Source organism: Pygocentrus nattereri, chromosome 18 (genome assembly GCF_015220715.1).
Source record: "Pygocentrus nattereri isolate fPygNat1 chromosome 18, fPygNat1.pri, whole genome shotgun sequence".
In the NCBI taxonomy this organism is placed as follows: Eukaryota; Metazoa; Chordata; class Actinopteri; order Characiformes; family Serrasalmidae; genus Pygocentrus; species Pygocentrus nattereri.
This window is the reverse complement of record NC_051228.1, coordinates 24221962-24243001: the sequence shown is the minus strand read 5'-3', so window position 1 is coordinate 24243001 and position 21040 is coordinate 24221962. Positions and strand designations below refer to the sequence as shown.

The 21040-nt window shown below is 38.2% G+C and overlaps 1 protein-coding gene across 3 annotated transcripts in view; it reads left to right on the top strand.

Annotated features, from left to right (window-relative positions):
- ptbp3 (polypyrimidine tract binding protein 3) overlaps positions 1-20613 on the top strand; it is a 94408-nt gene extending 73795 nt beyond the window's left edge. For all 3 annotated transcript variants that reach the window (XM_017708203.2, XM_037547379.1, XM_017708204.2), the window contains exons 8-14: positions 2382-2459; positions 4755-4894; positions 7643-7676; positions 8995-9087; positions 9749-9965; positions 10620-10697; positions 12445-20613. In XM_017708203.2, the coding sequence (XP_017563692.1) occupies positions 2382-2459; positions 4755-4894; positions 7643-7676; positions 8995-9087; positions 9749-9965; positions 10620-10697; positions 12445-12577 (773 nt within the window). In that variant the 3' untranslated portion in view covers positions 12578-20613. The remainder of the gene's footprint in view (positions 1-2381; positions 2460-4754; positions 4895-7642; positions 7677-8994; positions 9088-9748; positions 9966-10619; positions 10698-12444) is intronic.
- Positions 20614-21040: the final 427 nt, after the last annotated feature.

Genomic DNA, 21040 nt, shown 5'->3' with positions numbered 1-21040 from the left:
TCAAAAATGTTCTGTATAGGACTACATACAGTACATTCTCCATCAATCTAAAGAACGCTTTCATAATGCAAAGAGTTCTTTGAGTGTTCATGGTTCTATATAGGTTCTATTTTTTTTTCATTAAAGAACCCTTGAAGCACCATCTTTTTAAAGACTGTAGACATCAAAGCATAAACTGTTCATGATTTATAGTATCTTGAGAACAACAAGAAGTTATAACATTGAAAAAATGCCAAAACAAACTATGCAGTTACATTTTAAATAAGTATGAATAGCTGTTTGATCAGTGAGAAAGTTTAGACACTGCTGGTTAAATTTGGTTTTGTTGATTGTGTGAAAATAAGTGAACATGACCTCTGCAGACACTTCTGCACGTTTTATTGAACAATACTTTTTATTTGCTGAATTTAATAGGTTCAGGGGAAAATAAAACGAGGCTGGTGTAAATGTCCTGGCACATTTTATATTTTATGCTTTATTTTCTGAGTTTTAAGCTATATTGTGCACTGCACTTTGCAGAAAATACCATCCATCCATCCATCCATTTTCTAAGCCGCTTCTCCGTCAGGGTCGCGGGGCAGAAAATACCATATTTAAGTTTATTCTGTGTAGAGGTTGTGTATTTATTTTCACTTAGAAAATCAACAAATTGTAATTAAACATTTGCATATGGCTGTAAGTTCATTTTCAGTGAACAGCTATCTAAATTAATATGGAATAATCTATTGCTCCATTCACAATCAAACCCCTTTTTACTGCTTCTTACAAATTGTTTGTAAATTGTTTGTACACTGTGATGTAAAGAGAGAATCGTCCTCTTTAGGGGAGATAACTCATCCATTTGTGTCTGAGTGAGTGAAGATTTGGCTGGTGGATGGGCAGCGCTGTGCATAAACTGAGCTTCCAGAGTTTAACTAGTGCACCTGCATGTTCTCATAAGCTTCAAGACCTTGTACAGAGAATGAATTGTTCAGAGCATGTACATGTGTGTAGAAGTGTTTCTGAGTGTGGAAGTGTTGAAATCAGCTGGTGAAACCAGCGGTGGTGGCTGGGCGTGAGAAATGGATGCCAGTGTTGGTCTGTAATTGTGGGTACGCTGTGTAATCAGGCGGGTTGAGATGTTCCACACTTCCCCTAAATCTGCTGCTCTATGGTATGCCTGATATGTTTAGTGTAGAGCCACAAGAGCTTTGTTTACTTATGTCTGGGCTTTTTCATGTCCTGTACAGTGGACTGGTTGTCACTGTGAGAGACCTTTTTGGTCTTTTGGCAATTAGGTTTAAAAGACTCTAAACCATCTTGATGAACATAATGTTCACTTAGTAACAGCTGAAATGCTGCTGCATGCCTGTACAAAAGTTTGAACACCCGTGGCCAATTTCTGTTTATTTTTTAGATGAAAATAGACACTTCCTCTACAGGGAACACATTTAATCTTAAAACCTTTATTCATAATTTTAAGTGTGCCATGACCTTTAACCTGGTTTTGTTCAATATGTTAAATAAAATTCAGAAAATAAACAGTGATTGTGCGGTAAAATGTTTCTAAATGTGTTCTCTGTAGAGTACATGTTAACTACACGCTCAAGCTTTTGTGTACGGCTGAATATCTAAATCTGACACAGATAAGTGCAGTAATGTCTTTGGTATTGTTTAGTTGAATATTTTTTCTTCACATGAACAGCTCTTAGGCACCTAAGCACATTGTTTAACACCACTGATCTGGGCAATAATTAAAGGCCGTATATCAATATATCATTAGAAGAAACGCAAATAAGCATAACTACATTACAAAATATTCAAAATTTCTTGTTTTTAAAAACATTGTTGATGTATTGCGAGTGCAATTTCAAGAGGGGATGGGGGTTCCCCTATTTGTTTTTCCTAATTATGTAAGAACTTTGAGGGCTCGTAGGATGGTTGTCAAAAAATATGTTTGTATTATTAATAGAAATTTTTTGACAATGTACATTTTAAAACACATCCCACACCAATCATCTTTCACCATCTTTGCATTGTTTTTCATTGAGTGAAGAGGTGCTGTGCACACAATGAGTTGTACCAAAACAGTCTATAGCAATGCTTAGCCCACCATCTAACTTCACTACCTATTATAAAGGTAGATTTCGGGTATTGTTAATGCAAGTCATTTAAGTCAAGGCAGCAGGGAGAAATAAGTACTAACTGATTGTTTATGTTGAAAATAAATTGTTCACAACATGTTTTTACTGAACTATGAATGTTTGTTGATTTTGCCATAAGTTATTAATAGTCTGACCATTTTTTAATCACAATTATCATCACATTTATCTGTATTGAAGTATTTTGTATGATTTGTACACTATGGCATCCCAACGTTGGTGTGTCTGTTTTTCGTGCAGGCGCTCCTGGAATCATCTCTTCTCCATACGCCGGAGCGGCTGGTTTCGCTCCCGCTGTTGGTTTCCCTCAGGCTGCAGGTAAGATTGCTTATCCACATATAAACAAACATATCTTATCTCAAACATAGGCATATCTCTCTCTCTGTCACAGACACAAGCACATAAACTGCCAAAGCATGGTAATGAACACTATGGCTCATGACTCACGCCTCTATTTAGGATTAATGATTGGAGATATTATCCTGTAATGTCCAGAGCTACTTGCATGACATGCCTTCATGTTAAGTGTTGCTCTGCAAATGAAACAAAATGAGATTGTCCGTATCAGCCAATGCTGAGTGTGCTTTCCATAACAGCAAACAGCAGAACAGGCATAAATCTATTACTGTAAAAAATTTGGCTATTGATTAGTAACCACACAATATGCCTGCACATATTAGTGTTCACTCTTCTGCTCTTTTGCTCTTTATCTCTGCAGTGCTGCCAGAAGTGCTCTTGAGTGTCTTATACAATGGAAAATGTGATGCTTTGAATAGGGGTGTACCAATCATGAATTTTTATGGGTGATTCTGCTTTCTTTATAGTTATAAATCTGCCATAAGCTGATGGCAGATTAGTAGCCTTTGTTTTGTTTTTTTTAACTTAACAAACTCACAGTTTGTTGGTTAAATACACTCTTTACAATACTTTATTAGCCTGACTCTAAACGTAAATAACATTCTCTGCTCTTTAACAGGCTAAACTGGCATTTTAAAATCTTAACCCCAAAAAAATCTTTTTAACATCAAATTAAATGAACTACTACATTGCAAAATGAAAGGAAACTGAGTCACAATGAGTCATGCATAATTTGACACACATTGATATAGATAGATATAGATATATTAGAATTGTTCAAATACAGCATTAGTGCACTTCCCTGCCTCGCATAATTTACATCACAATATTGCAACACGGTCAAAAAACTGGCTGATTATTGATTGCATGTTTCAAGCATAAATCTGCCGATTTCAGTCTTGGCCAATTCTGATCCCCAGTGTTGAATATACTTGGTTCAGATATGTGCATCATCTCCACATAAATAGAATACAATAAATCAAGACAGTATAGCTTACAGTTTACCTACTTTAGTTACTCAATAACTGCATTGTTGATATTTTATTAATGTGGAAATTATTCACGTCCATTTCAATTTAAGTAAATTCAGTGCCTAACATCTTCCAGCAAGATATATCACTGCAAATCAGAACAGTAATAAGTGTTTTGTATGATATCTCTATAATGCATTTCTCTAAAATGTTGGAAACCAGCAGCTGGTCCTCAGAGACCTTCCTCCTCTTCTATCTCATCCTCTTGTAATCTTTTCCTTCAAAACGAGCTCCGTTTTCACTGAGTGAGTGTGGCTGTGTTGCCTTTCAACCCTCCCTCTCTCTCATTTCCCTCATGTATCCGAACCTACACGGGTTTGAAATGCAACAGTCAGCATCTGAAAAGCAGCAGCCGAAACTCATGATACCGAATCAGCAAAATTGCACCAGTTAGACGGAAGCATTTTATTTATTTATTTATTTTACATTGCAGTACCACAAATGGGGTGAGCAATGTGACGATATGTTGTAAGATTGTGTCACAGTACGCTTTTCTGTGTATATTATGGGTATGGTGAGCGCTTATAGATGAAGAACTTGGATCTAGAGTGTTTATTGAGCGCCTGTAAATGTCTTTGAAGAGAAAGTCTTACATATTTATCATTAATATAAAACAAGTCATTCATAGTGGTTTATTGCAAGTCAGAATTGTTCACAGTGGTGATGATGGGCATCAGACATCTGAAGAGTGTAATGCTCAAAAAGCTCCCTCACAAGTTATTCATGTTAGTACAGGAAATTATTATCAAAAAAGCTGCCTGATGCCTGTGACATTGTTTTGTGATAGTTATTTGCTCATTTCACATCATGTGTTTTGAAAAAGCAGTGAGGTATATGTAAGATGTAAGGTGAGACAGCACCCAAATAAACTAACAATAGTAAATAGTTTTAAAATGGCTGTATTTCAGTTGTAGACATTGTAACCGCTGGTTCCTATCACCTCCACTGTAAAGTCACTTTGCAAAGGTACGTTTCTGGACCATTTCACAGTAAAACATGTAGAATGTCCTTGTTTACATCTCAACAGTTGAATTCTGGAAAATTTTGGAAAATCGGCTGAAATCCCCTTTAAATATCACAAAGGACTCTATTCAAAGATTTATAGGCTTAGAAAAACCAAATAGCACGTTATAAAGCTGAGCAATCTCTATTGAAAACGGAGGAACGTCTTTCTCCATTCTCTTTCCTCTTTCTTACATTGTCGCCCCTCTCCTGGTGGGCTCAGGTCTTTCCATGCAGGCCATGCCCGGTGCTCTGGGACCCCTCACTATCCCCACCTCGGCTGTAGCCGGACGGATGGCCATCCATGGCATGGCCCCTACTGCCCTCCACTCTGTTCTCCTCGTCTCCAACCTCAATCCTGACGTGAGTGCCCCCCCCCCTCCCCCGTCCACCAATCCTCTCTTCAACCACACACCCTATTGAACCCATCCTGCCCTTTTTAAGGCATTTTTCATCTCAGAGATGATATTGTTTCTAGTTCTAAAGAGGCATATAATGATTCTGGTAAGCTGGGTGGCAGGATTTTTTTTTCTTGTTTTCTCTAGTTCAGTTATGAACCAAAATTCAACCTCCCTTTGAAATTCACTGATACATTTTTAAGTAATTCCATACAACTCACCTTGTGAATCTCTCAAATCGCTCATGTTAGCCATATTAGCATTTTTGTGTAAAAACAATAAAATACTCCTTTAGTCGTGTGACCTGCTAAATAGTACCACCGTGTGTGTGTGTGTATGTGTGTGTGTGTATGTATGTATGTATGTATGTATGTGTGTGTATATATATATATATATATATATATATATATATATATATATATATATATATATATATATATATATATATATATATATAGACAGACAAAAGTATTGGGACACCATCCAAATGATTGAGTTCAGGTGTTTCAGCCACACTCATTGCTAACAGTTGGATACAATTAAGCACATGGCCATGCAGTCTCGATAGACAAATGCTGACAGTACAATGGGTCGGACTGAGCAGCTCAGTGAATGTAGTATGAGATGCCACCTCTGCCACAAGTAAGTCTGTGAAATTTATGTCCTGCTAGATCTGTCCCTGTCAACTATAAGTACTGTTATTGTAAAATGGAGGAGTCTAGGAGCAACAAAAGCTTAGCCACGAAGCGGTAGACCACACAAACTCACAGAAATGGGCCACCAAGTGCTGAAGTGCACAGTGCCTATACTCTGTTGAATCACTCAATAAACAGTTCCAAACTATTATAGCTGCAAAGGTGTGACCAACTCCATTAATAATGCCTATAGATTTAGAATGAAATGTCATAAAAGGTCCTGTAGGTATAATGTGTAGGTATCCAAATACTTTTGCCCATGTAGTGTATACATACACAAACACAGAGGGGTGACAAAGAAAAACCTTGAATAATTGAGAGGAAAAACATAAGTGCAGATGTTTCACACAGGTGCCCTGTATGATACAGTTAAGATATTAACACCCTATCATGCCATTTGTCTGTGGTGTGGGTATAAAATGCTAATTATTTTGGCTCAAGCTGGTAAGAGGACATGATTTACTTTGAAAAGGTTCATTATGGGGTCAGGAAAGTCAGGTGATTTAGTTTCAATTAAAAAGGTCTAGTTTTTCAACAGTAATAGTAACTAAGGTGACATCTGCCTTTAGATTTGTGGGAAAGTCATCAGTAAACAGTGTTGAAAAGCACATGTTTAGCAAATATGACGCTCATGCATTGTGTGTTATGTAAGAAAAAACAGAAGAGCAGCTGTTCCTAAGGTGGCACAGAAGCAAAGCAGGACATGATCAGACTGTTTCACATTTACATAGAGAGGGTTATTATAGTAGGGCTGCGGTGCATAAACTCCTGGTTGCTGGTCCCTAGAGTGAAGGAGGCGAATGGCTCTGTTATGCTAGGAGGGGCATTTTCCCGGGTCCTCTTGTCCTTCTTGAATATCTTTTGAAGGTTTGGTGTCCCAGTGCAGTGCAGTTCCTGACAGTTGTAGAATCTATACCAAGCTGTTCTGGCATCTTGTGGTGGCCCAACACCTTCTTAACCCTGCGTTCACACTGGCAGCCACTTTTTGGCTCTCGTTGCCTAAATCAATGATCGCGTGTGGGTGTTTCTGAACTCCTTTTGACCATTTGTTGCCATGATTTCATTGACGCCAAACACAAATCAGATGCGTTCTCACTAAAATCCTGGTGAGAAATGGCTTGTGTGCCAATTTTGTTTTAATCCTATGTCTGTGTGCAGTCAATATGTGAGGAAAACAGTATTTGGTCTTTACAATTGCTGTCTATTTGCAGCGACAGCACCGCTGCCATTATTCAGTCTCTAGTAGGAGCAATTATATAGCAACCAAAAATGGACCGTACTGTTTTACAGTGGTGGAGATAAAGTGTATACTATGCTGCTGAATCAAAGCTGGTTTATGAGGAGCCTGGCCACTTCCTATTTTCCCCGTTACATCAAAACATGACTGCAAAATGCCAGAGGGCGACCGCGAATGAGTCGTCAATGAATGGGAGTAAATGTAACTCAGCTGCTAAAAACAAAAAGTCAAAATCGTGTCTAATCACTTGCCCAGAACTTTCCTTTAATTTTAGAAAGTAGAAGGATGTATTTTGCTAAAATACATGGGAGCGCCCTCTAGTATTGGAGAGACTTGGAGGACAATACAGAATGGTAATTCTCTTCTCTACAAGTTCTCTGGCTGAATGCTCAATTCTTATTGGCAGTCACCACGTCATATCGCTTCTTATTTGCATAAAGTTGAACTTTGCTTAGCTTTGTTGTCGCCGACTCCGCCCACTTTGCTTCGCCTCCAGCTGCCCTGTCACTACTCTGACTGTGTGAGCACAGGGTAAGACTGTTATGTATTGCCTGGGTTTTGTGTGTTTTTTTTTTTTTTTTTTTTTTTTGTCACCCGTCTGTAGATCTGGGTAGTTTTTCAGTGTGTGTCTTAAGAATGTATGCATATTTCACAGCAGATCAGTAAACCTCTGCATGCTGTTGTTCTGTCTGTATTCTCACAAACCCCTCACCCCTCCTCTCGATATGTTGATCAGTTGTCTCTGTGGTAGATAATAAGTATAATTCTCTCCTTTATGCAGAGTATATCACCACACGGCCTGTTCATCCTGTTTGGTAAGGTTTTATTACTCTCCTAAATTAGATTTGTGGAAGGTTGTTTTTATGAAGGCAGTGCAGGGCTGGGAGAAGAGATGGGGCTATTTCCTCACAAACACAGTCAGGAGATTACTTACAGATACAGAATGGCACCTTCCATCATATCAGAGTTATATACTGGTACACAAACATGCGCTCTCTCTCGCACACACACTCACAGTTGTGTGCCGCTGTTATTGTCCTCACAATTTAATAACTGTCAGTAGCTGGACTAGCCAGATCTTAGTTTGAATGATGTTTCTGATAGACAGAAAAAGGTTTTATTTTCCTTGCCATTAGTGCCAACCTGTGAATGCAATAAAACACACAAGACAAAACACTTTTGTTTGTTGGTGTTTGTGTACCAGATGTCTTCCCAAGTATAGTAACATGCAAAAAAGGACGATGAATGAAAAGTTCATTTTCTCATGAAGTGATTAACTTTGTTATTTAGGTACAGTATAAGTGGAGTCAGTTTAAGTCCTCACAAATATAGCATTACTTGTTTTTGTTTGCTCGCTGTCTGCTCTCACCCCTTTTTTCTCTTTCTCCCTCTCTTTTCTCTTTTACTCTTTCTCCATTTTCTCCCTACTTTTGTATATTCACCCTCTTTGTATTCTTGCTGTCTCTCCTTTTATGTCTTTTTCACTTTTCTCTCTGCCTCTGTCGTTACCCATTTCTTCTCAATTTCCTTGTCTCTTTCCTCTGACCCCCATTATTTTCTCTTTCTCTCTCCTCTCTTGGTCTTCTCTCATTGTCTCGCTGTCTTTCTTTCTCTCTACTGACCTCTCCCATTTTTTTTTTCTGTCTTTCCTTCGTCTCTCTCCATTTCTTTTTTTTCTTGCTTTCTGTCCTTTTTCTTCCTTTTATTCTTGTCTCTCTCGCCCCTCTTCTTTCCCTCTTCCTTTTCTTTCCTCTTCTTTCTTTCTTCTCTTTCTCTCACCCTTTTTCTTTTTCTCTCTTCCTTTCTTTTTCCTCTCTCCTGCCTCTCTCTTTCTTTCTTGCTTGCTTGCTTTGTTTCTTTCTGTGTCTTTCTTTCTTACGGCTCTCTCCATTTCTTTTTTTTTTTTTCTTGCTTTCTGTCTTTTCTGTCCTCTTTTTTCTTTTTCTTCCTTTTTTTCATCTCCCTCGCCCCTCCTCTTTCCCTCTTCCCTCTTTTCTTCTTTCTTCTCCCTCTCTCTCTGTCTCTCGCGCTCTCTCTCTCTCGCGCGCGCGCGCTCTCTCTCTCTCTCTCTCTCTCTCTCATGCTCTCTATCTCTATCTCACTCTTTCTCTCCCTCCCTCTCTCTCTCTGTAGGAGTTTATGGGGACGTCCAAAGAGTTAAAATTCTGTTCAACAAGAAAGAGAATGCCTTAGTACAGATGGCGGATGCCACACAGGCCCAGCTCGGTATGTGGGATGTTTTTTAACCGAATGTGCTGCATTTGCTGAGTCCTTTGATCAGCTTCCACTATCGATCTGTTTTTTTAGGGGGGTATGTTTTCATGTCTAATGAAGCAACTGTCTGACTGTCTTAACATTGCACACAGCAGCGTGTGCTTTTGTAAATATGCCCATGTACAAAAGGCTTTCTAACAGTAAACAGTGGTCCACTGTGTTTTTAACATCAGCGCTATAAGCCTTAGAGATTCACAGATGTAGGAATTGTGGGTAAATTCCCATATCTGATATTCTTATGTACAAATCTGCCAATGGCGATATATAACCATTTTAGTCTATATTTCTACATTACATAATGCAACTGAATTAGAATTACAGAGACATAGAATTACAGAGTGTAATTTGTGTTCTGCCGTTCTTGAGTACACTAAATCTGTCCCATGCCTATCTTTAAGCATTTATTTGACATGATTAAAGATCAGCCTGTATTTTTGAGTACATGAAAAGTTTAGATTTATCCAGATGCCCAAAGAAAAACTTAACTGGATCTTTGTTAGGATGCTCACTGCACACAGGGCTCATTTACATTCGGAATCAGTATAGCAAATAACAAAAGCTCTGTATTCAAACAGTGGCATGACCAAATCCATTATTACATTTTTTTTATCAGCTATGAGTCATCTGAATGGTCAGCGGCTGCACGGCAGGGTGATCCGGGTAACCATCTCCAAGCACCAGACAGTCCAGCTGCCACGAGAGGGTCAGGAGGATCAGGGTTTGACCAAGGATTTCAGCGGCAGCCCATTACACCGCTTCAAAAAACCAGGCTCCAAAAACTTCCAGAATATCTTCCCACCCTCAGCCACCCTGCACCTCTCTAACATCCCGTGGGTTTTTCTCGCACACACACACACACGTGCATATTACATATATTTAAGTGTCTGCATGAAATAGATCGAATGTTGTATAGATATGAGAGTTTATGTAGTAATATGTCCAATAGGTTTCATAGATGTACTGTAACTGTGTGTGTGTGTGATGTTATTGTGAATGATAATGTTATTATATGTTAATATTGCCTGTTACATTTCAAAATGTTTCATTGCTGGGATCAAACAGAAAAGAACTAAATGGAGATACTGCATATGTTCAGTTCATTTAGATGGCCAAACATTTTAAAAGCGTTGCCTTAATTTGTAAGACAATTAAGGTTTTTGTTGTTAAACAACTTATTTAGTTATGCAAATAAATGATAATAATTCAACTGAAGTATTCATCAACACTTATCTGAAATATCTCAAATTAATTTATCATGGCCATAATTCATAAAATGTTGCATGCAATAATTAGCAGCTAAAGCATCAGTTAAAATAATATTGAAGTGTATTCTAATACGTGATAATCTTGTTTGTGTGTTTTATAGAACTTATCACAATTTAAATCCATATTTATTTAAAGTAGTTGTTTTCAGCTGTGGTTCCACTGTTTACAGTTTTGTAAACTCTCTCTCTTTTTCTTCTTCTCTCTGCTCTCATGCTCAGGCCCTCTATTGCGGATGACATGCTGAAGGACTTGTTCTCAAGTGCGGGATACAAAGTCAAAGCATTCAAATTTTTCCAGTAAGTTGTTTTTAGCACCAGCTGTTTGTCACTAGTGACTCATGCTTAACAAGACAGTAAAGCTTTACACACAAACACACAGACTTACTTAAACAGAGATATATATGTACCAGATCTGTTAAGGGGTCTCTACTTATCTAGCTAAAATCAGTAGTGCAATTTATTTACCTTGATCAGGAATAACATTATGACCACCTCCTTGTGTGTACCCTCATTGTCCATTTTATCAGCTCCACTTACTATATAGGAGGGCAGGGATAGGATAGGGCATTTCTTATCTTGGCAGTGTTGCGAAGATGTAGAAAAGCTGTCCTAATAATGCTGCCTATCACTCATAACTTGATCTAATCTGAATCATGACCTAAATAAGACTGCACTGATTTTTGAGCCGTATTTAAGACAAATGTCAGGGCGTTCTTAGACTATGATTGATACCCGCATCAGGACCACGACTCTTTGTGCATATGGACTCAGTATTACATGTCATTCCTATCATAACAATAGCTTGTAACTGCATTTTGTGTGTGTGTGTATTTATGTTTGTTCCATGAAATGATGTTAATGGGTGTGTGTGTACACATTTTTAACATTATCTCATGGAACAAACATAAATGACAATTTAACATAGTGGGGATGGGCGGTTTGCTGCCCTTTCTGTTAGTACATAGTAATTTTGTCTTTGGCTGAAATCACAGCCTCCAAAAAAATTTTTAACAGCTAATATTCTTGCTATACTTGATTTTCCTGATTTGATTTTTTCCACTTCTCCTTTCAGACATTTTAAAAAGAGATATCATTTTAAAAGAGATAAAGATCTAGGATGCTCATTCCATAATTATAGACCCAATACACTAAACGCATGGTCACACAGGTATTGTAACTTTGAGTATGGAGCTACCAGCAGGTTTGAGGATCCAGACCTCAGTGAAACGGTAGCATGATGAATCTGCAGAAGTAAAAGACCCTGCAAATACACTGCAGCTTGGGCATGTAAACATTTATAAAGCAAAAGTAAAGTTATCTTGTAATATGCAACATCTTCTCTTTGTTCACTGACTGTATGACAATAGCCTCCAGGATTTGTTGATATTTAGTATAATCCTTTCTTCCCTCTATCTCTCTACTCAATAACATTTCCTATGACACACAACACCAGAGCATAATAGATTCACACCAAGAGTTGGCAAGGTGTTCCGTTCATCAGAAGCTGTTTCTTTTTTTTCTCTAAACATATCTTTGGTGATCTTAGCCAAGGAGTTTTTTCAGATCACAGCACTTGTTTCTGGCTTGGCTAAATTTTTATCTAGATGTTTTGCATTCTTCAGACATTGTCTTTTGTGACAACATAACAGTTAAGGTTGTCTTCTGATGACTCTTCCATGTAGATGATGTTTGCCCAACAGCACAGCCAGTGCATCATAATTCTCATGCTGGCCAAATCTACCTGTAGGTCCTGTGCATGCCTGACAAGTCAATGAGCAGTTTTTGTCTTGACTTCAGCTGTTCTCATTAATATCCATTTCTTAACGATAGTGAAAATTACAAAGTTTTTAGCTTGTATGTTAAAATGTGCTTTAAAATATATAGAAATGTGTTATATTTAAGTTTGCAACATTAAGTTTATAACATTAATGAATGTTAAGAATACCGTTACAGAGATTATGTTTTCTTGTATAGCTAATGACAAGTGATGTTACCTCAGTTGTTCAGCTTAGAGAAAATCTCTCATTATGTTCCCTGACAACAGGAAGGACCGTAAGATGGCTTTGATCCAGCTGGGTTCGGTAGAGGAGGCCATCCAAGCGCTAATCGACCTCCACAACCACGACCTGGGCGAGAACCACCACCTACGAGTTTCCTTCTCCAAATCCACTATCTAACACCCTTCCCCTCTGTCCTGCTCACTTCATCTTTACAGCGGCGACTGACACTGCTGACTGGTTGAGTGACTCCTGACCAATGAACTATGAACTTAAAGACAAGAAAAAAAGCAAAAAAAAAAAAATATAATAAAAAAAACATAATCGGGTAGGTTTAGAGATTTTTAGGGATGAAAAAAAGTTTAAAGAAGCTAGAGACTACTGTATAGCCTTCAGGTTAGAGACTGAAGGTGTTTTTTGTTTTTTAAGACTTGTCCTGAATTCAGGGCTGGAGATGCAGGAGCTTCCGTAGCAAGGAAGCTGATTCCTCTGTACTTAACAGCCATCACAGCACACACGTTTGAACAGCGACCTGATGCAGCAGATTTGCACAGGAAGGACGTTTTCTGAACAGTTAAAGTGCTTAAAATGATCTCTGCTGCACCGACTGACTTTCATTGAGAAAGTCAGAGATGGACACTCCTGTAGCCCAATAGCCTTGTTGCATTTGACCACTGGCACTATCTACCATAACTGTTGGCTGTTTCAACCAAGAGGGTGCGACATCATCCAGGCACGCTTCTTTGAATGTCTCTGATGTCATCACAAGGTGCTGCTGGATAAGAAGCCCTGTAGCGACATTTCTTACCAACGGGCTGCCCCTAACTTTTTGAGTAGCAGTAAAACATGGGTGCGATGGACAAAATGACAAGCTCCCTTTCAAGACTCAGCTGGTTCAGCTTAGCTTCTGCTCGGTTTTTGAACTGAAGACAGGCAACCTGAGGAACAGTTTTTGACCTTCGTATGTGTTTACTGTTTGACCAGACAGCACGGATCTGTGAATAGATGGTGAATGGTGAGTGGTATACTTTTGATTTCGCCTGTGAATTGGGGGGATATATTTTTGTTTGTTTTTTGTTTGTTTGTTTTCTTTTCATAAACGGACAAGGCTGTTATGGGCCCGCCTCACCTGGACCGCTGTCTCGATGCATTCACGCATGACTGACTGCGTAGGATGCCGACCATGACTGTCAGTGGCTGAGCTGGAGAGATCCGTTTTGCAAAACAGAGAAAGAAAAACACAAAACAAGCAAACGAAAAAAAAAACATGCACGACCATTCCAGGAAAGCATGGCCAGCTGTTGTCAATCTTACTGGAACACTCCAATCAGCAGTGCCCAGCTGTCAGGAGGCCCCGCCCTCCTCTTCAGTGGAATTTTGAATGTGAATGATGTAGCCCCCTGACGATGCTTTCTTGTTGGGAATTGATTAATGCTCCATTCAGTTCCCCCTTTTAGCCTAATTCGATACTCAGAACCAAACACTTTTCCCTTTTTTTCCCTCTCTTTTCTGTCTTGTGTTGCGATGGCAAATAATCTCTAAGAGCGAGTCTTGCTGGGTCTCTTTCCGTAGAGCTAGACTGAGTAGAACAGACCTGTTTGGAGACTCCATTCTGCGATTCTGTTTCTATGGTTTCCTCTCCCTCCTTGGCTGTGAGGCCTGGTCTTCTTCTTAAAGGGATCCTGCAGCAGTAATGGCTTTTATTCTGTCACTGTACAGCAGCCACTCTCTTTTGCCTTGCTGTCCCACACTAAATGCCTCAACATCTGTATGAAACCAAAAAAAAAAAACCAGAAAATTTGCAAGGGAGAGAGGGAGATCAAGAGAGAGAAGGTGTGTCCGTGTGACACTGGGAGCTGTCCCTGCTGAAACTACAACTGAGTTATAGAAGTGCTTATAATATGTTGAAATGTGCTGTAATGCTGTTATAACGCATTATATTGTGACATGACTTCAGTAGGGATGCTTAGCTCTGAGTGTGTGTGTGTGTGTGTGTGTGTGTGTGTGTGTATATACGCACATAGTGCTGTTCGAACAAGTGGCTGAAATCTGTAAAACATCAGGACCATAGGACAGGGGTGCGTAATCCTGCTGCCAGAGAACTAACAGCCTCCAGATTAGAGATTTAACCCTGATCTACCACACCTGCTCCTGAGTCAGGAGTGTTGAGCACTATTTGATCTGATTCAGCTTTACCACAGGAGGTTCTGTAATGGTATTTGACTGGCCGATTCACACGAGCTAAAGTATCTGTAGTTCCCTAAACTTATCTCACATAGTTGGATTGAAACGTTATAGCTGATAGGTCATAAAAAACAATGTGTTATTCACGAACAGCGTCATGCTGTACCCACAACCTTGAGTGCTCAGCGATTTTGCAAAGTGAAGAATAAAATTGGGCAAAGAAGCTCTGAACATTTTCAAATATATGAAATGAAAGAATTCTGAAACTGATTGTGTGGTTCAGGTAAAATCTACAAATACTGTAGATTCATGCTGGATTAAAATCACTTCAGAATAGGCATACTATGTAAAAACTACACATACTACAAATTTATACTGGATTCAAACATAGTGCAGATTCATACTGAAATAAAATCACAGATCTCCTCAGCAATCACATAAATCACAGAGCCTCCTCTGGTCAAACTAATCCAGCTCAAAAGAGGTTGAGTTCAAGTGTAGGCTGATAGACGTCCAGCAGCAGGTCCACTCTGGCTCTCTAGTGCATAACTTTGTGCAAACAGGCAAGGTGCTGTGTCGTGCTGCCAAGGTCTAGCCTTAACATTCCAAGGAGGGTCACTGCAGACCCACTAGAGGGCGCTGCTCCTGTTCCTGACTCAATGTCGTGCCTGTTGAGTCCCGTATTAGAAAAAATCTAACAAGCAAGATCAGATCAACATACAATGATGATACAGAAATGCAAGGCAAGGGACAGTGTCTTTATTTTCCTTCTTTTTTTTTCCTTCTGCTAATTTTACCTGAAGCGATTCCACACTTCGCTAACACTTCTCAAAAGAAATTGAAAGAATTTTTTTTGAAGTTTACAGTCTGAAAGCAAAACTATTCAGGTCTATATATCTTAAGGATTGTCAAGATTTTTTGGAAAAAAAAGAAGTTACTTATTTTTGGTAATTTGTTCTTTTTTATGGAGAGAAACAGAAAAAAAAAAACAAATTTGAAACCTCATTGGGTTTTTGTACCACTATAATCATTCAAAAAAATCATGGTGAAAAAAAAAATCATATTTACTGTGTATTTACTTAATTTTTCTTATTATGTGCCTTATAATGTGTTTATAATCAAATAGGTTTTAGAAATATTACCTAAGATATCTTAAGTACTATTTTGTGGGGTTGGTGAGAGGGTTGATTTTATTTGATCTTTTATTTTCTCGTAGGGTTTTTTTTTAGATGTGTATTTTTGTGGGGACTCAGTTACTGTGTGGTCTTTACTCGAATCTTAAGTGAACGTTTGGTGCTTTGAATGCACATTGGAGAAATGAAGGGTTTCATCTGAAAAGCTCTGTGTGCTGTGGGTCTCCTTACTCTTGTGAAAGCTGAGAAAGTCTTGCGTTGTTAGAGAGAATTTCACAGGCTTTTAAAGCTTATTTTCTGTCTCCAGAACGAAGTGCTAGCCTTAGGAGGTTGTGTTGGACGGTGTGGACCACTGACTTGACGTGATGAAATGGCATGAAATCAACACAGTAATGTCGCGAGCGGCTAAAACCATCTCTTCAAAGAGAAATGTCTATTTTGTTGATCAGACTTTTAATTTAATTCTTAGTTTTTAACATTCGGCCCTTTATCTACTGTAGTTACAGCAGCCTTGATGTTTCCCCTGCATTCAGATTCACATCAGCATTATTATATTGGTGATTATTTTAAAATTAGCAGCAGCCCATTAAGTGACTCAGTAATGATTTATTCTCATGCGTTTGCATCGTAAATGCATGTTCATGTGGAAATAATTGCTTGTCCAGAAATTATTAATGTGTCACTTGATTACAGTCGCATAGGCTGCCTTTTATATGAGCTCCTGTTATTATTACAAAGCTTGAACATGAATGTCAGGCACAAGCGCTACTGCATTATGAATCAGTTAATTATTTGATGTATATGTAAATTATAAAATGTATGGCTAAACCCTTAAAAGCCCAAACATATTAATAGTGTTTCGCTGTGCTATTTAAGTGTAATTGTGTAATAACATAATTTATTATTGCAACGGCTTATGTTAACGTTCTCTTCATACCGTGTATTGACAGAGTTTAGATGATGTAATAATGCAAACAAAATTGTAAAGATTTATGTAACTTTATTCATGCACTGAAACAACACCTTATACACAATAGTGACTAACTTTTCATCAAATTCAAATCATAATAAAACATCTCCTAATGTTCTTACAAACACCTCTGTGGAATAGCAGAACTTCATCTCTTGTTTAATCATCTCCAAGTGAGAACCGTGGTTAGTAGAGGCCGTTGGATTAGGCCATGAATATCAAAACCTACCCTTACAATAATAGCAATATCTGCTGCCCCCTCTATGGGATTTCTAATAGAATATTAGTACTAAGCTAATACTCATGTACATTGACTTTTTTTTGGCCATTGAAGGTTAAACAGACATTTGCAACAAACATTACCATATATTTTATCTTGTGACTCTTTCAGTGAAGACTTCTGGCGCAGAGTTGACACATTTCTGACATCTGACTGAAATCTGGTTGACTACTGATGGTATTCAGAGTTAGTGATGTATTTGTTACTGATTGGTTGATTCCTCTGTCACCTCCTAATTATGTTTGTAGCTAATCTAACATGCGACGCCCTCAGTCCTAACCAATAGGAACTCACTTTGCTGGATGTACCTAGACCCCACTGAGAAAGCAGTCATGATTGCACAATTTTTCTTGTGGTTTGGGATTTTAACACTTTTAAAACCAAAACTTAAAGAAATGAGAGTTACCACAACACTGCCCCCGCTGTTCATATTAAATTACTGCATGCTTTTGGTATCCCCAGCACTAGCTTTGATTTCTAACAGTTAACGGATGAGACTAAATAGACCAACCTGAACCCTGTCCAGATAAGCTTAAAAGGTTAATGAGATGTTGTCCTCCTACGTTCAAAAAAAGAAACCCACAGCATCCAGTGCAGCTTTTCAGGTTTGCCTTCAGTAGTGCTATTTCTGAGCATAGCTGTCTGAGACCTCCCCTCTGTGTGTGTGTGTATGTGTGATTGTGTGTCTGTGTGGTTTTTGGAGTTTTATCTTATTTACTGTATCTTATAATGGATTCATTTAGGGCGTTTGGCCTGTTTTGTGCTCTGTAGTGATATTTTTGTTCTTGTTTTTCTTATTTTGTAAGGATGTGAAAACTGGCTAGGTGGTGGTCAGTCTGTCTGTCTGCATGGGCAGAGTCACCCTTGCAGAAAATTCATGTGTATTTTACATGTGGAGCATCTAAAGACCATGTTATTGCAAGTAAACACTTCATGATAATATCATGAATAAAAATGTGATGTCATGTTCTGAAACGGCTCATGATCACACATTTTCCCTGTGATCACGTTTTTCAGGTGATTGCATTTTTCTGTGTGATCAGACGTTTTTTCACAATCACTTTTTTTCATGCGATTACACAATTTTCTTTTTTTTTTTTACATTCTTAATTACAGGATTTCCCAAGTGATCACACGTTTTTCCACGTATTTGTGAAAAATAACATGTAAGGTGTTTAAAAAACATACGATTATTCACATGTGAAGTAAATGTGTTTTTTCTGTAAGGGCAGCTGTTCTCCACCAGCGTTAAAGAGCGAGAGAGAGAGTGAGAGAGGGTGAGTGAGAGACTGAGAGCAAGAGCCTTGTTCTGATCACTAAACTCCAGTGCTGGTGAGTGTGTGTATCGGTGTGTGTTGAATGCTGTTAAAGTGGCGGAGTGATACGCTCTCACTCCTATGCTGGCTGGGTGCGGGTACCATTGTCTGCTTTGGCTCTAAAGCTTTTCATTTACAAACAGGATAAAAAGCCAGACTTCATAAACACGCGGCACTAAAGCAGTTCACTCTGATCATGTTCGTTCATACCGTCAGACTGCATCTCGAGCCTATATTGTTTTTTCTTTTTACTTTATTTTACTGTTTTCCTCGACTAAATCATTCTCGATCCTGTCTTGACTCAGGCAACATTGTCCCACCATTATGTAAGACAATTTCCTGTTGGCATCAGCCTGTCACTCAAAAACGGTTTGAAACATCTTACTTTCAAGGTTTTTTTTTATGGGTTTTATACTGAGAAACTCACAAATAATGCAGGACCAAAGTTTATGTGCCTTTCATCCAGCTTATTTGTATCTGTTCTTTCTGGATGTATATCAGAACCTTCTTTTTCTTTTGTGTTGTTTCTTTTTGCATTGTTGTTACAAAGTCTGGTTTCCACTGAAGCGAATGTGTCTTATGTTATTGGTTTGTTTCCCCTAAAACAGAAGGTCAAGCCATATCATCTGCCCCACTAACTGGCTACTAATATGATATTGAATGTTTTTTTTTTCTTTTCTGCCCTTGTTGATCTGATAGAGCAAACTTGCATGAAAGCTACGCTGTATATTTCATTGGCGGCTCACTCGACCTATAGCCTTGGTTGCTCGGGTTAGGTTAGTAATTTGAAATGAAAAAGGACCAATTAGATCATCATCTCATCTTAATACAAATTCACTTAAGAAAGCTTTATTTCAAATGTGAAAGATATGATTAACTTATTAATGAAAAACCAAAGGAATTTGATGAAAATTAGACTAGTGGGGCACTATTGAGCTGAAAATTGCTTTAAAGCAGAGAAGTCAAATCTTGTAATTAAAGTACGGGTGCAATGGCTGTTTTTTTTGTGCTCTTTGCAATTTTATCCTGGTTTGTGGGTGGGATGCTAATAGTGAAGTCACCTGCTGTAATGCTGCATAAGATGTTTGCTAGTTATTTGTTAGTGAAACATGCAGATCGCTCAGTGACAGACTGGCTAGTAAAGATGACTGGCAGTAAAAGATAAGGCACACTATGTGTGTTTGATTTGCCTTCCAGTCATAACATATAAAATGCATATTCAGTTGTTATTTGACTAAGCAGATGACTTATGGACTGTAGGCAATGAGTGTGACTTGATCCAACTAACCTAGATCAAGTCACATTAGTAACATGACTGGCTAATGTAATGCTAACCTAGATCAACTTATATTAGTAACATATGGCAAGTTACATTAGTAACATAATGCAACAAACCTAACGCTAACCTTGATCAACTTATGTTAGTTACAACTTATGTTAGTAACATAATGTAAGTCACATCAATAACATAAGGTAATGCATGTTGTGTTACTCTAGATCGAGTTACATTACTAATGTAACTAACATAACTCTAACCTAGGTCAGGTTATGTTAGCAACACAGCTAATGTAGTGGTAAGCTAGATCAAGTTACATTGGTAACATATCTAACGTAACACTAACCTAGATCAAGTTACCTTAGTAATGTAGCTAATGCAACTTGATCCAGGAATTCTGGCTGAACTGTTTAACTAAACAAATCACATGCAAAAAGGGTCATCCGTTGCACTCATACTTTAAATCTTGGCGTTAAAATAATGTTTCTCAACTTCAAAATTTCAGCCATCTTGACTTTTCTATTTTCTCTTTTTCATGTCTAAACGATCTGGGCTACAATTATGTAATTGAATGAATTTGCATAAAGGGAGGGACTAAACTCAGTGAGCCGATTGAGGTGGAGCTCAGGCACAGCACACATACAGAAGTGCCTGCATGGACCTCAGAATGCTTGACATGCCTTGATATACCTAATTTATAGCTTGTATGAATGTTCCACTACCAAAAGGAAACAAGTGCTGTAAATAATGTGTTCCCTTTGTTTTATTTTTATTTAACCTGGCCAAAAAAAAGAGAAAAGAAAAAAAAAAGGTTTTGGGGAACAAGATTACAAACACAGATAATAAACTGGTTTTTATATTTATGAACATCAACAGAAAAAAAAAAACACAATTTGTCTTCTGTATTTTGATATCATACCAGTACCAGCTTTCATTTGTAAAGCCGTTTATGTGACGTTGCGGGGAAACGGGGAGAGAGGACGAGCGGATTCAGTTTATGAGTTTGATGTAATAAAATGCAAATAGAAGATAACTATTAAAGAAACATATTTTCTAATTTTTGCAGTGCATGGTTGATTGGAAGTTTTTTGTTTCGTATTTTGTAGGAGGCGTTTTGTTTTTTGCTTATTACTATTATGCATAATCATTATTAGAGTTACAACTATTATTATCATTATTATTATTCTTATTATTACCAAGCCAGAGTCTCTGCTGACTTTTTTCCTAATCAAACTTTAATTGTAGCATGCCTTGAATAAATGTCATGACATCTGTACTTTCCTCAGTCCTCTGTCTCTTCGTCTCTTTCTCTTTGGGTTTGTGTCAGATGCTGTAGGCCTGGACCCACGTCCAGCACTGCACAGCTTGTCCTGGAACTGACTGGGTCAGTGAAAGCACTCTAAGCCGAGTCATTTTCATCCTTCCAGTGCGTTCAGGGAGCAGTGCACTGGAGTGAAGTCCAGGCTCTAACTGTACCGCTGTCT